The sequence below is a fragment of the Molothrus aeneus genome, chromosome 1 (assembly GCF_037042795.1).
Source record: "Molothrus aeneus isolate 106 chromosome 1, BPBGC_Maene_1.0, whole genome shotgun sequence".
NCBI lineage: Eukaryota > Metazoa > Chordata > Aves > Passeriformes > Icteridae > Molothrus > Molothrus aeneus.
The window spans coordinates 55,956,290-55,969,436 of NC_089646.1; the positions used below are offsets into that span (position 1 = coordinate 55,956,290).

The 13,147-nt window shown below is 35.2% G+C and overlaps 1 protein-coding gene across 1 annotated transcript in view; it reads left to right on the forward strand.

The window, feature by feature from the left end:
• TNS3 (tensin 3) overlaps positions 1-13,147 on the forward strand; it is a 133,738-nt gene that overhangs the window by 33,883 nt on the left and 86,708 nt on the right. The window contains exons 9-11 of the mRNA XM_066557580.1: positions 1,933-2,062; positions 3,010-3,075; positions 6,410-6,514. Coding sequence (XP_066413677.1) covers positions 1,933-2,062; positions 3,010-3,075; positions 6,410-6,514 — 301 coding nt within the window. The remainder of the gene's footprint in view (positions 1-1,932; positions 2,063-3,009; positions 3,076-6,409; positions 6,515-13,147) is intronic.

Consider the following 13,147-nt stretch of genomic DNA (forward strand, 5'->3'; position numbering starts at 1 on the left):
GTATTTTTGCTCACATAATACAATTACATGGAGTTATCACAGTTACTTTGATACTAATTCTACATTTTGGAGTGTGTTAATGTGGGAAATAAATTTGTAGAGACCCTCGAGGGGTAGTTTTAGATGATTCGCTTTAAAGCATCTACATCACAGTGTGGCAAAAAGCTGATAGGCCAAGAAACACTTATAGTGTATTGTAATTAAGAAATAGTAGGCTTCTGATTGTGATGGCATGAATTATAACATCTGTATTGTCTCAACCTTCTCAGCAGACTGAAAATAAAGTTTTTAAAATGCCTCTCAGTTGCCTCATCTCTAGATGATTAAAAAAAAAAACTTCCAACAGGTTAGTTCTAATATCTCTCATCAGGGCTCTCTTAATTCTGTTTCTGTCCATTTTTCACTTCTAGGCAAACTTGCCTTTTTCATCCTTTATGATGGTGTTTTGTCTTTACAGAGTTGCTTGGCATGCTGGAGATTGAGCACTTGTTTATTGACTCAAGCAGTCAAACTTTATTCATACCTTACCTTTTGGTAATTAAAGTCAAATTTGGTAATCAAGTCATGCTGGTAGTTGTGTTGGACTAAAAGGAAGTAGATCCCTTTAACAGGGGTGTGTACATAATTAGTGCATGTAGAGCACTGTCTAAAGAAAGAAGCAAATACTATTTTACCTGGTATTGCCAATATACTGTAGGGGATTCTCTTAAAACAAACAACCAACCTCCTTGCTTTCCGATTAAATAGAGATTACGTGCATAGAGAATCACCCAGCCCTTATAATGGTTTAGGAATATGTGATTTGCATACAGAATACTTGACAAAAAAACATTTCTGGTATATGGGCTGAACTATTTCAGAAGTTGTCCTGTGTGCCAGGTATATGGTGAGTGCTGATTAACTTCTGGAATTTAGGATATCATGAGGTTACTATAATGAAGGCTAGATAATGAAGTAACATCTTGTTAGATTTTTAATTCTGTAGTGAGAAGAATTTCATCACTATATTTTAACCTCAGCTTTCAGAAGCATCCTTCATAAGCTCTTACATTTTTCTTGCATTATTTTATTTTGAGTAACTCTATTCTCTTCAATTGTTTACCATTTTCTATCTAGGATGCTTTTCTTATTCTGACTTTAATAAAAGTGATATTTGTTTTCTTTTTAATGCATTTCAGTAATATCTGCTTTATCGTAAAATCCTGATATAATCAGGATAGTATAACAAAATTTTCAGTCCTGTGACTAAGGTTGCCAAAATTTTTACATATTCCTGTAAGAATGCTGAGTGCCTTTGTGTGACAGTAGAGTCAGAGAATTAGTAGGTTTTGTCTAAGGGAAGCTGGTGTTAGAGAATGGGTATGGTGTTCACTTTTAGCTACTGAAATTCATACAAGATGTTTTTGTAGAGTTCTTGTTCAAGCCAAGGTGTGAAAACTACTATCAACTTCCTGCAGTAACTTAAAATAAGATCCTAACATTAGAGCAGGTTTTTTACAAATCCTAAAATAGATATAATCAGCTTGCAGGCTTGCTTTGAAAAAGTCCTCATATTCTTCAGTTATTTTGAAAAGAGTGTGCTGAAATTCATTAATTTGGTAGGGAAGAGGTCTATATACAGGTCAGCATTTCAATATTGTACACATACTGTGTGAAATATCACAGATTTTGTGATTCTGGCTCATAACCTACTGATGGGTGACTGATAACAATGAAAATAGTGATTATTATTTTTTACATATCTAGAAGTATCCTGCCTTGGACCTGTGTAATCTTAAAGGATTGAATAACACATACCCTGCTTGTTTCAATATCAGAGGTATCTACAATAAATTGTGTTGTGGCTGCTTTAATTAGCAACTAATATATACACATTTGTTCAGAATTGTAAGAAAATATTATCTGAGATAAAATGTTGCTCTGTTTTTCTAGATAAAGTGTTATCACAAAAAATACAGGTCAGCTACTCGTGATGTGATTTTTCGCCTTCAGTTTCACACTGGAGCTATTCAAGGACATGGCTTGGTGTTTGGCAAAGAAGATTTGGATAATGCCAACAAAGGTACTTGTCTTCTGTGGTTGGTTGGATGTGTATATGTGCGGGTGTGCAAGCATATGCTTGTGATGATCTTCTTCAGCACCCATTCTCAAAAGGATTCTTTTTTTTTTTCCCCTAACTTATTTTTGGGGAAAGGGAGACTGCTTTGAGTTAGTTAAATTGTGGTGTGTAATACCAGTAAAACTCTAATGACAGGAAAAGCTCTTCAAGCAAGTTAATTGTCAGAATAATTCAGATACTCCTACACAGTCCTTATCACCTTCTCCCTCATTTAAATGGTGACTCTCTTTGTTACCATTGAAGGAAATAAGATGAACTAAATTATTCTCTTTTCTGGCTAGTGAAAACAGTCATAAAGTCTGATAATGTGTTTGTGACATAGTCTGAGTCTTTTAATATGCTTCAGAATATCAAAGAATGGACACAGTTTTCAGACACACTTGAAAATGTGTCACACTAGTCCTCATATTTTCCAAATCATATTGTCAGTTTTTTTGTTTTTATATGCAGGATTGGAACTTCCTAAGCCCATGTTACTAGCAAACTAAAATGAAGCATATTTTCCTGCAGCATGCAGCATAAGGATACCAAAACTTTTGTGGTCAAGTATTGTGGTTTAAGCAATATGGGGAACAATTTTAATTTTCCTGGATATGTTTTCTTTATAAGTCACATCCATCTACTGTCTAGAGAGAGGGTTAGGATGTACATCTCTTCTGCTTTTGACTGATCTAGAAAGCAAGCAAAATTCCAGCTGGGATTTATGTGGTCTTTTCTGGAGAATGTGTGGCACAAAAAATACGGCTTTTAAAACCAGATCACTAAGCTGCAAGTGGGAAGGGAAGAGTGATGAGGGTACATGAGATAGCTGTAGAGAATCCTGATTTCTGAGTGCGCTGAAACTGCTCTCCTGGGAAACATCTTGCTGAATTCCTGTCCTTTCTTCTCAGATGACCGTTTCCCGGACTACAGCAAGGTGGAATTAGTGTTTTCAGGAACTCCAGAGAAAATTCAAGGTGAGCATAGAGAACCAAAAATATGCTTAATTTGAAAATAAATCATATTGAAATACACATTTTTTTTAAAAAAAATTTTTTTCCTCTTTTCTTCAATTTGTCTTGTAAAAAATCTGAAATTTTACTCTTTCATTAAAATATATTAGTTACTGGTTTAAATTTGGGAAAGTTAATAAAGACTCTGCATTTATATGAGCATAGAAGTCACCAGATTTTGTTTTAAAGCTATACCAGAACACTTGCTACAACTAATAGAAAACTTTAATGTATCTGTGTAAAACATAGATAGTAGGTGGTTTGGCTCAGCATAAGTGACAGCAGTGGCCTATTCCATAACCTCTTTTGGATGTTGTCATAATTGAATATGTTTGCAGTATTGAAGTTTGGACTGTCTTCAGTTTAGTATAAAGAGATACAGCTGTAGTTTTTCTTGGAAATGCTTCTGCTTTGAAGTTGGCTTGTAGGATATTCTGCATGCTTCCAAAATTCTATTCTAATATGTTTAAGATTATGTGATAATTCTTACTTGCAGTAAGAATTTAAGATTATGTAGATCATTGCAGCTTAATTCTGTTAATGAATGTGTTCTTAATAATTTTATGTTGTCCCAAAAAGAATGGATTCTGCCTAAGACTGATGGAAAACCAAATACTCTTAACTGTCTCGCTTACACATATTCCCATTCAGTGTCCTCACTGTCCTGTGAATTGTATCTTTTCCTCCTTTTTTTTCCACATGAGTTTGATAATCTAGAAAATTATGGCCATAGCCACTAAGAAGTTTGATTCTGTCCAACTGAGCACAAAAATCTCACTTAACCTGTTTGAAGGCAATAAAAGAAAACCAGTTTTATAAATGAATTTGTCTAGCTTGTTCTAAATGTTTCTGGATAGTAAATGTTTGAAGATAGGCCAGTTAACATGTCTAAAAAAGGACCAAAATTTTTTTCAAGTTTGCCTTCCTTAGATGACAAATGAGAGGTGTGGATTTTTTAGTAGGCTTCAAGCTGTTGAAAAGTAAGGTTCTAGGTAATTGGATATTTGAATTCAGTTGCTGTCTGAGGAATTAACTAGCTAGGAAGAGCAGCTCGTCTTTGTTACTCAACAAGTTATATTTTTTTAAGAAGAAGTCTATGCAGCGGTCTGGGAAGATGTTGAAAAATTCTTTAACTCTAGCACAATAGTATACGATCCCTGTATAATGGTTAATGCTTAGTTTTGCACCATACAGTGCTTAATATAAATACCAGAGATAAATGTGACCTTGTGTTAATTCTCTACATCTGTGCCAGCTTGTGCCAGCTAATGCGTCCTTATTTACTTATATTAGTGATTAATATGTACTAGTAGAGAACTTAGTTTTGAGAACAAGGATCATCTATCTAAGAACAAAGAATGATAAGAGAAGGACATTATGACATCACCATATTACAAATATTCTCAAAGAGAAGAGATTAATCAGAAAATCTGGAACCATATCCAAATAAGTCCACAGAAATAATTAGCATATATGCATGTATTCAGGAAATGTGATGAGTATGTATTTGCTTCAGGAATATAATGTGGTCTGTTAGGTTACTGGGAGTACCTGCTTTGAGGAGAAATCCCCAAGCAGCCAACACTACTAGTTATGTTGGCTTTCTAACCTATGAATTGGTTGGAGAGTTTATTTCCTGGTTTTTGGTGACATCTTGAAATTCTTACTTACCATTTCTGCAAAATGAGTTTTCCACATCTGAAAATATTACAGAATTATAGAATAACTACAGGGTATCTCTGGTCCATCCTCCTGCTGAAACAAGGCTCATTTGTAAGATCAGACCAGTTTCCCTAGAGCTTTGTCGAGTCAAATAAAGAAAATCTTCAAGGACTGAGACATCACAGCCTCAGTGGGTGGGCTATTTAAATGTCTGACTGTCCTCACAGTGGAATTATTTTTTCTCATGTTGACTCTAAATTTATCTAGATTCAAATCATTCAAATAATTTTCAAATATTCTTTTCCTTCTGCCTTGCTCCAAACTGGCTGTCTCCTCTACAGCCTTCAGGAGGCTGCTGTCAGCTCTTTTTCAAGACCATCTCATCTCCAGACTGAAGGAGCCCTGACCCTTCAGCTTTTCCTCACAGGGAGAGTCTTCCAGTCCTGAGCACCCTGGTCATGCTCCCCTGAATTTGCTTCAATTTGTTAATATAATTCTTGTATTCTGTAGCTTGAAGCTGGACACAGTGTTCTAGAACATAACTGACTGTGTTATTTTTAAGAAAGAATGCAGTTGCCAAGAATATAATATCCTTGAATATTTAATAATAAAGTTTCTAAATCTGCCTTGTTACAAATGTCGTCACAGAAACTCTATATAGATGGCTTTTTCCAGACTGCATATAGAGGTACAGGACCATAGCATTCTTGTCCTAATTGCAACTATTTTTGTTTTAAATGTCACAGTATATGCATAATACCATTGCTTTAGAAAAATTTACAGTAGGACTTGCTTTGTAGACACAACTGAAGGTTTGATAACTGAGGATTTCTTTGTTCCCTAATCTAGACAGAAAAGACAGTCTGTTTGATTTGTATCAGTATCAAAGCCAAGTTCATGGTCATGAATTCTTGATGCCTGTGCTTTGCTTTTGAATCACTGCATTATGCCCAAATTCCTCGCTGTATCCATTTAAAACCTGAACATTATTTAATGCCTTGTTAAGGGCACAAAAACATGGGTTACTGCTGAAAATTCCAGGTGTGTTCAGCAGAGCATACTTAAATGCAGCAAAACACATTGAAAGCCAGATGTCTAGTCTCAGATTCTGCAGAGCTGCCACCTTGGAGGAACTGGAAGGGACATGAAGTCACAGTTTTCAGCTCTTCCTGTTTATCCTTAGTGATAAATTACTCTGGTATCAGAATGATAATCTATATGAATCAGAATGAAATCTGTAACAAAGTCTAATTTTATTATTCCTTTAGAACCATCTCCTTATAGATACTCATGGTTTCATTCTCAGAAGCTCTTTATCATGTCTGACCCTCTAGGGCTGGGTGGATCATCTTCGTTAGCTGTGTTTAGGGACTGATCCAAGTTATCAGCCTACATCATAATCAAAAAGCTCAAGATAAAATTCTCTGAATGATAAATTATAAATTAAGCTTTTCTTCTTTTTAAACTGTTTTATTTAACCTTTCTTCCCCTTTTGCTGCTTCTTACATTTTAGAATAGGTAGTTGCCATTCAGGGAGCAAAGGTCTGTCAGAAGGCTACATACATACGTACATATGTGTGTGTATATAATTACATATGTGACTAATTTTTGGTTTCAAACACATGTCTCATTTTAGGATGTGAACACCTTCATAATGATCATGGAGTAATAGTTGATTACAATACATCAGACCCAGTGATACGCTGGGATTCCTATGAAAATATGAGCTCTGATGGGGAAGGTGAGTAATTTTGTCACATTAGACCAGAGCAAAACTTTTTGCAACAGTTCCAGAGTGTTCGAAAGAAGAAAGGAGACTTCATTTGCTTGAAGCTAAGGCCACTTCACTGATGCATGAAGTAGCTTTCTACCCTTCCCTATTTGGCATTAGTGGTTCTAATTTAGGAAAGAAAGCTGTAGTAGTTGAGATTCCTGTCAATCCACAGAATGAACTGAGACATAACTGATTGATAGAAGTTACTTGTAAATTTGCCTAGAGACTTCTTCTCTTTGTTCAAAAACTTCTATTTGGAATTCTAATACAGAATTTTAAGAACAACAAAATTATATGGTGAGTTTGTAGCTTTTGGTTACTATGTTATCTGGAGTATTTCAGAACATGCACCAGGCTGTTAATAAACAAACAGTAAAGGGTGTGCCTATTTTAATATCTTCCTTTGTAAATGTTCTTGTTTACAGTTTTTTTAATTTTTTTTTTTTCTGTAATCAGATGGCAAAAGATGAGAACCTCCAGTACTGCCTTCAGATTCTGACTCCAGTGTGAATGCTCTCCTGATGTTTTGCTTGAGTGAATGCTGTGCTTTTAATGGATGTAGTTTTCATGTAAGGACTCAGAATGTTACACCTTTGGCTGCACATGCATGCCTGACTTCTTACAAGTAAAAACATGAGATAAAGTATTGAATAGATGCCAAAGTTCTTGTTTTTACAACTTGCTTGTTATTAAATGAGAGACACATGAAGCTAGGATACTTAGGTAGCTGCTCTCTAGGTTCAGTTTCAATTGATTTTTATAGTCTGGATTTGACATTGACCATCTAATGACCACATCAGTGAGGGCAGAAGCTTATTGGGAGCTTGACCTTCTACCACTGCCTCACTCTTGTAATAAGAGTATTTCCTAATGCACAGGAGACTCCAACCTGCAGAAAACTGGAGGAATAGAGAGGGTGGAAGGAGAACAATCATTTTATGCAGCAGGTAGACCACTCCATAGGGAGTCATCAGAGTTGGATGAGACTGTGCAGTGTATTTTAGGAGTAACATCATAGAGACTGAATCTTGACTGGAGGTGATGTCGTAATTCCTACCCATGATGTTTCAATTTAATTTATGATTACTTTCTCTTCCTTCCTCTCCCATCCTTTCCCCCTTCCTTTGCATACACCTAGCCCTCAACAAGCAATGCATTGATGTCAAATATTTTTTAATTGCTGAGATTGATTGGCTAGATGGGTTTGACCTTCCCATCCTCATGCATTGCATTGTAGGTAACTACAACAATACAGAAGTTGAAAGCAGAGATAAACTTGCAGGCAGCTCTCTGTTAGAAGACACAGAACTGTATGCTGTTCATGTCTTTGATAAGAGTTGGTCAGGGCCCATTTATAAGTACAATAGCTTGTTTGCCTGCTGTTCAGAAGTCATATGTGCTATTTAATAGATTTTTATATCTAATTTGTGTGCAGGGTACTTTTTAAATTACCTGAGATAGACCAGAAATATGATATGATAGCATAGATATTAAGAATTTTATTGTACATCTGCAAAAAACCCACTTGAGTTTAAGCTAGAAAATATACCACAAGATTAGATGTATATAGTTATTCTTTTCTCAAGTAAATATTTATGAGGCAGACTGTTGCCTTATGATATTCAATTACAGAATTGCAGGCAGAGCAATGTCTCTGCATAGGTTGGGCAAAAGATCACGAGGAACACATACACAGGTAACAGATATATTTTTCTCTTAAGGATGGGGTCTTTACTTAACACAAGTTTGAGCTTAGTCTGCTGCTTAGGGTAAATATAGTGCAGTTAGGTCATCTTCTGTGTAAGATTTATAAACACCAGGACAAGCTTCTCTTTAGGGTTTGTGCAGATGTTTAGTATCATGCTTGTGCGTTAAAAATGTGTATTGCATCCTAGTTTTCTCTAAGGTGAGAGACCACTAAGAGGAGAGGTGTATTTCACATCCAGAATGTGATCAAAGTCAAAAACCTTAGAATATGAGGCCTTTAGCTGTAATCCTGCAGTCTGAGAGAGAATCTCTTCTGTACTTTAGAAAATGTAAAGGTGCAATACATGGCACATTTGAAGTGCATAACAGTGGTGATATGTTTAAGGTGCAGGGAAGTGTCATACAGAGCAACATTTTCAGTTCTACTTTACATTAAGTTAAACCCATATCCTTATGTAGGAGCTGGTCTTCATGGTTTTACTTGTACCTGTTTTCCCACAGGAATTTCAGTGGTAATAGTATGAGATGTTAGTGTGACAGATGATTCTTATATTACAGTTATACACCTTTTTGTTAATTTCAAAAATGTGAGCCCATGAAATTCCTTACCAAGGTGATCAGGAAGGCTACAGAAGAGCCTTGTGAACACGAATTGTTTTGTAGGTATATGTGGATGGAATGTGTATTTCCAAGTTGCTATGTTAAAATAGAAATTAGAAGTGAATAAGAGAGTAGTATCTCTTTTGAAATGGTATGACTATTTGGCTTTATTACCAAAAGAACAAAAGATAGGAAGACATGATAAAAGAAAAATATACCCAAAGGCTTTTGATTTACTGGCATGATACAGTATTATGGACATAAGCAACTGCCTTTTAAATGATCTTGAATCCTTTGCTAATAAGATTGTGTACATAGGTGTTCAATGTAGCCAGGCTGTATTCATTTTGTTATCTGAATTTAGTTCTTTATCCTTCATTCTTAATATTCTTATGGAATTTTGACAATTGGAAAGCAATAAATTATTTGCATTTCTTCTTATAAATACTGTTTCTTTTCAGATCCCTTGGGAAGTGGTCCTCCATAATAGATGAAAAATTTTGTTAAGTTCTTAATTTTCAATTTATATCAGATTTCCTCCTCCTTGAGCAAGACATTAGTACAGAGACTTCTGTTGCACTGATGTAAAAGTATGCATTTAAGTGTAGTATTTGGAACCAGAAGAATCGGATCTTCCCACTGCCGTGTAGAAGTCTTGCTTTTCCTATGTTTTTGAAGTCAGGAAAGACTTTTGTGATAAAAAGGGACAGAAATGACTTTTGATCTTTCTGAGCTCTCTTATTTTTTTCATTTAAGTGTCACTTACCCTACAATAAATGTGTATGGATTTAAAAAAGGTCGTTCATTTGCTGCAAAATAGCAAGATACCTGTGGCCACACGTGTAGTATCTTCCAAAATCTCTCTTAAATATTAAATGACAAATAATATTGAAAAAAGCTTCCCAAACCAGAGGAATTGAGGTAAATGGTAAAGGTTTGATTTGTCTTTTGTTAAGGAATTTATTTTTAGTTCTCAGTGATAATTTCCAGGATTATTACTTGGCATAGTGCATAAGAGATACTGTTCTTAAACACTTCCCTCCTGCTGAAAATGCAAGTCTTTTTTGAATAGGAACCATCAGTTTATATGAAACCTGCCAGTGGATCCTGGTAAAAGCCTGGGCTCTCAAGTGTTCTGAAAATGAAATCAGATTTCAAAAAGATATTGAAATAAAAAGATACTAAAATAATATACATTGCTAAAGAACATAAACTCATTTTGATAGAAAAGGTGAATTATTGGAAGAACAGATGAATGCTACTCTTCCTTTTGCACTGTCTGACTGCTTTATCTCAAGTCTATTCTAAGTATCCTGATAGCACACTAAAATTATTCTAGAGAGAAAATGCCACTTTTGTGTGTGGCATTCAGTTGCCTGAGATACAGGATTTTAATATTTTTTTAATTAAAAAAAACTAGTAAACCCAAAGTTCATTGTTGGCCAAAATATTATTTGTTTTGGTTCAACTGAATTAAGTGGATTGGCAACAGAAATGCACATGGTTCTTGTTCAGTATTCCATTTTAAGACATCTCACTTATTTTAACAACTGCTAAAACCCCCTGCACTCTTTTGTCTTCCAACTCTACAGTCTATGGAAAGAGAAGCACATGTGCATGTTAAAATTGCTTAAAATGACAGATGAAGGACTTTGATTTAGTCTTTACAAAGCAGATACTTAAATTTCTTTCTCAACAAAGCTTTGCTGTTTGTTTCCCAGCAAACTACCTTTGCTTGCTCGGTGGTGTTTGACCACTAGAACAGAAACAGCTCTGGCATAAAAATGATGTTTTTAATCCAAATAGGGTAGGGCTGAGTGAATCCAAATTCCTATGTCTCAGGAGTATTGCTTTCCAAATTTTCTAGTCTTTTGTAACTGAAATCAACAACAGTCAGTCAAAATTTGCCAAATATTTATAAACTGGTTTGCTTCTGCTTTTTTCTTCTCATAAAGGAATGTATCTGAGAAGTGTCTCCATGTACACAATAAATGTTTCCATGGAGGCAATAAATAACCAACATTCTGGTATGCACCCATGTCATGCGATGAGACAGGATGTTTGACTTTTACTGAGATTTTTTGTCCTTTTCAACCCAAAGTAAATAGCTATTCAGTAGGGAGATGCCCTCTTATGTTGTTAAACGCTTGCAAAGACCCCTTCAATAATGTAAAACTCAAAAGTTGAGGCAAAACTGCTTGGTTTTGTCACTTTACAGGAATGCAGATGACTACCAAAGAAAATGGCAGCTTTGATGCCATTTCTGGTGAGTGAAGCTGAAGAACAAATTCCTTGTGAATAAATGTTAATTTCAGTTTTTAGTCATGAGTTGGATGCAGTATCTTTTGAGACGAAGAGAAATTTGCTTGAATGTAGGGATAAAAATGTGTCCTCTAAAATTCCCCTCTATTTGACAGTAAAAATAGGGAAGCCTATAGAAGATAGACAAATTTACACTATAAAATGCTGCCGGCTTGAAACAGTATCTGAAACATTGTGGAGTGTCTGCTTTTAATTGATTTTTCTTTGAGAAAACTTAATTCTTCTATTTCTTGAAGTTTTGTATGTTCTTTTCTTTAACAGATATAATTTAAATTAGTTTGTCTACTTAATAATGAAGCTGACAAAGAGAGAAAAATTAATGTAAGATGGTTTCTTTAGTATGTTAGAAACATTGAATAGAAACATGGGATTACAAGGTTTCATTTCTAAATGTGCAGCAATAGGCAATTCTCTTTTGCCTTCCTCATTAATACAGCATTCATTTTAACAGTACTGTGGCTTAAATTTTTTGTTACCTCAGTATGTTAGGGAGTAAATATAATTTCACACAGATGTTTTCAAATTTGTGCTTGATAAACTAAGATTGTTCTGGAATGTATTTTCTCTGAGCTTATGCTTTGGAGATTTGGGATTTTTGGTTGTATTTGATTTTGTTGGGTTTTTTTTGGTTACCAAAAATAAAATTATTATAGTATTTTGCATAGGTCAGATAGGAGCCAACAGTTCAGTGCAGCCAGGGGCCAGACTTTCAAAGGATTTGCTCATTCAAAGTTACTTTCTTGTCTCTTTTAGGACTATATAATAAGATATACTGAACACTTCATTGAAAGCCTGGAGTGTTCACTTAAGTGCTGAGCGGAACTCCAGAACTTCACCTGTCCAGTTCTGTTGAAAAATAGTTTTTTCCTTTTACCCAAACATATAAGTATGTTGATAAGACAATGTCTGAAGTGAGAAATTATGTGTATTTTACTTAGTGCCCCGAAACAGTGATTTTCTTAGGTACCATTTACCAGTTCTGCTTAGTTTAAACTTAGCTCAGATAGAAAGAGAATCTCCCCCAAAATGCAAAGGGCCAAAGAGGAATAGTTCTACCTTACCTAAATATTGAAAATCTTATGTTTGAAGACAAGAGAGATGAGAACCAGGGTTTCCTAGGCCCGTGAATTTTTTCTGTGAGCCTCCTGCCTCTCACTACCTGTATTTCCATTTCTGGGAACCCTTGCCTCCACACCCCTTGTCATCAATGTTTTTAACAGTGCACAAGTTTATCTGAAGCACAGGTTGCACTTGTCTAATACTTCCAAGCTACTGCAGAGCAAATTTTTTGCTTTCAAAAGAAAAAAATTGCATTTTAATGTCCTCCAATTTATTTGTCTTGTCTCAGTAATAGGCAGTGTTGTTATCCCAAGGATTTATTCAGCAGCCCTTTGTCAAAAGCTTTCATTATGCTTCTAAACTCAAAGACCATAGGGTGAAATTTGAGTGGTTTAATAGATGTTAATGTAGTTTATGCGACATTTAAATGTTCTCTGCAGTTCTACTTTTGTAAGATTGTGCAAAAGACCTCTCTCTTCAGCACAGCAGATTCAAATAGTAGAAACTAGGAGGAAGGTAACACATGTGACTGTGACTATGTGGCAGTTTCGATTCAAAAACTGGGCAGAAACTACAATTAAGTGTAGTGGTTTTGGTGTGCCAATCTGAGTTTCCCAGCCAATGTACCGATTAATGTAGTGGGTCTAGTGCTGGCCAAATCACCAGTGCACTCACTAGAATTATTTACTCACCTTCTGCTGTGAGATAAGGATTAGGAGGAGGGCAAAACAGGCTCAAAACTTTATTAAAAAACTTTATTAACAGAAGTAAAAGAAAAAAAATCTTAAGAAATAAGAATAATAATTAAAAAAAAAGAAAATCGGAATAAACCTTCTGTTCAGAACACGTCTCTTCCTCCCACACCTTCTTTTCTTTCTTTTACATTTACTGTAATGTAAAGAGACAAAACCT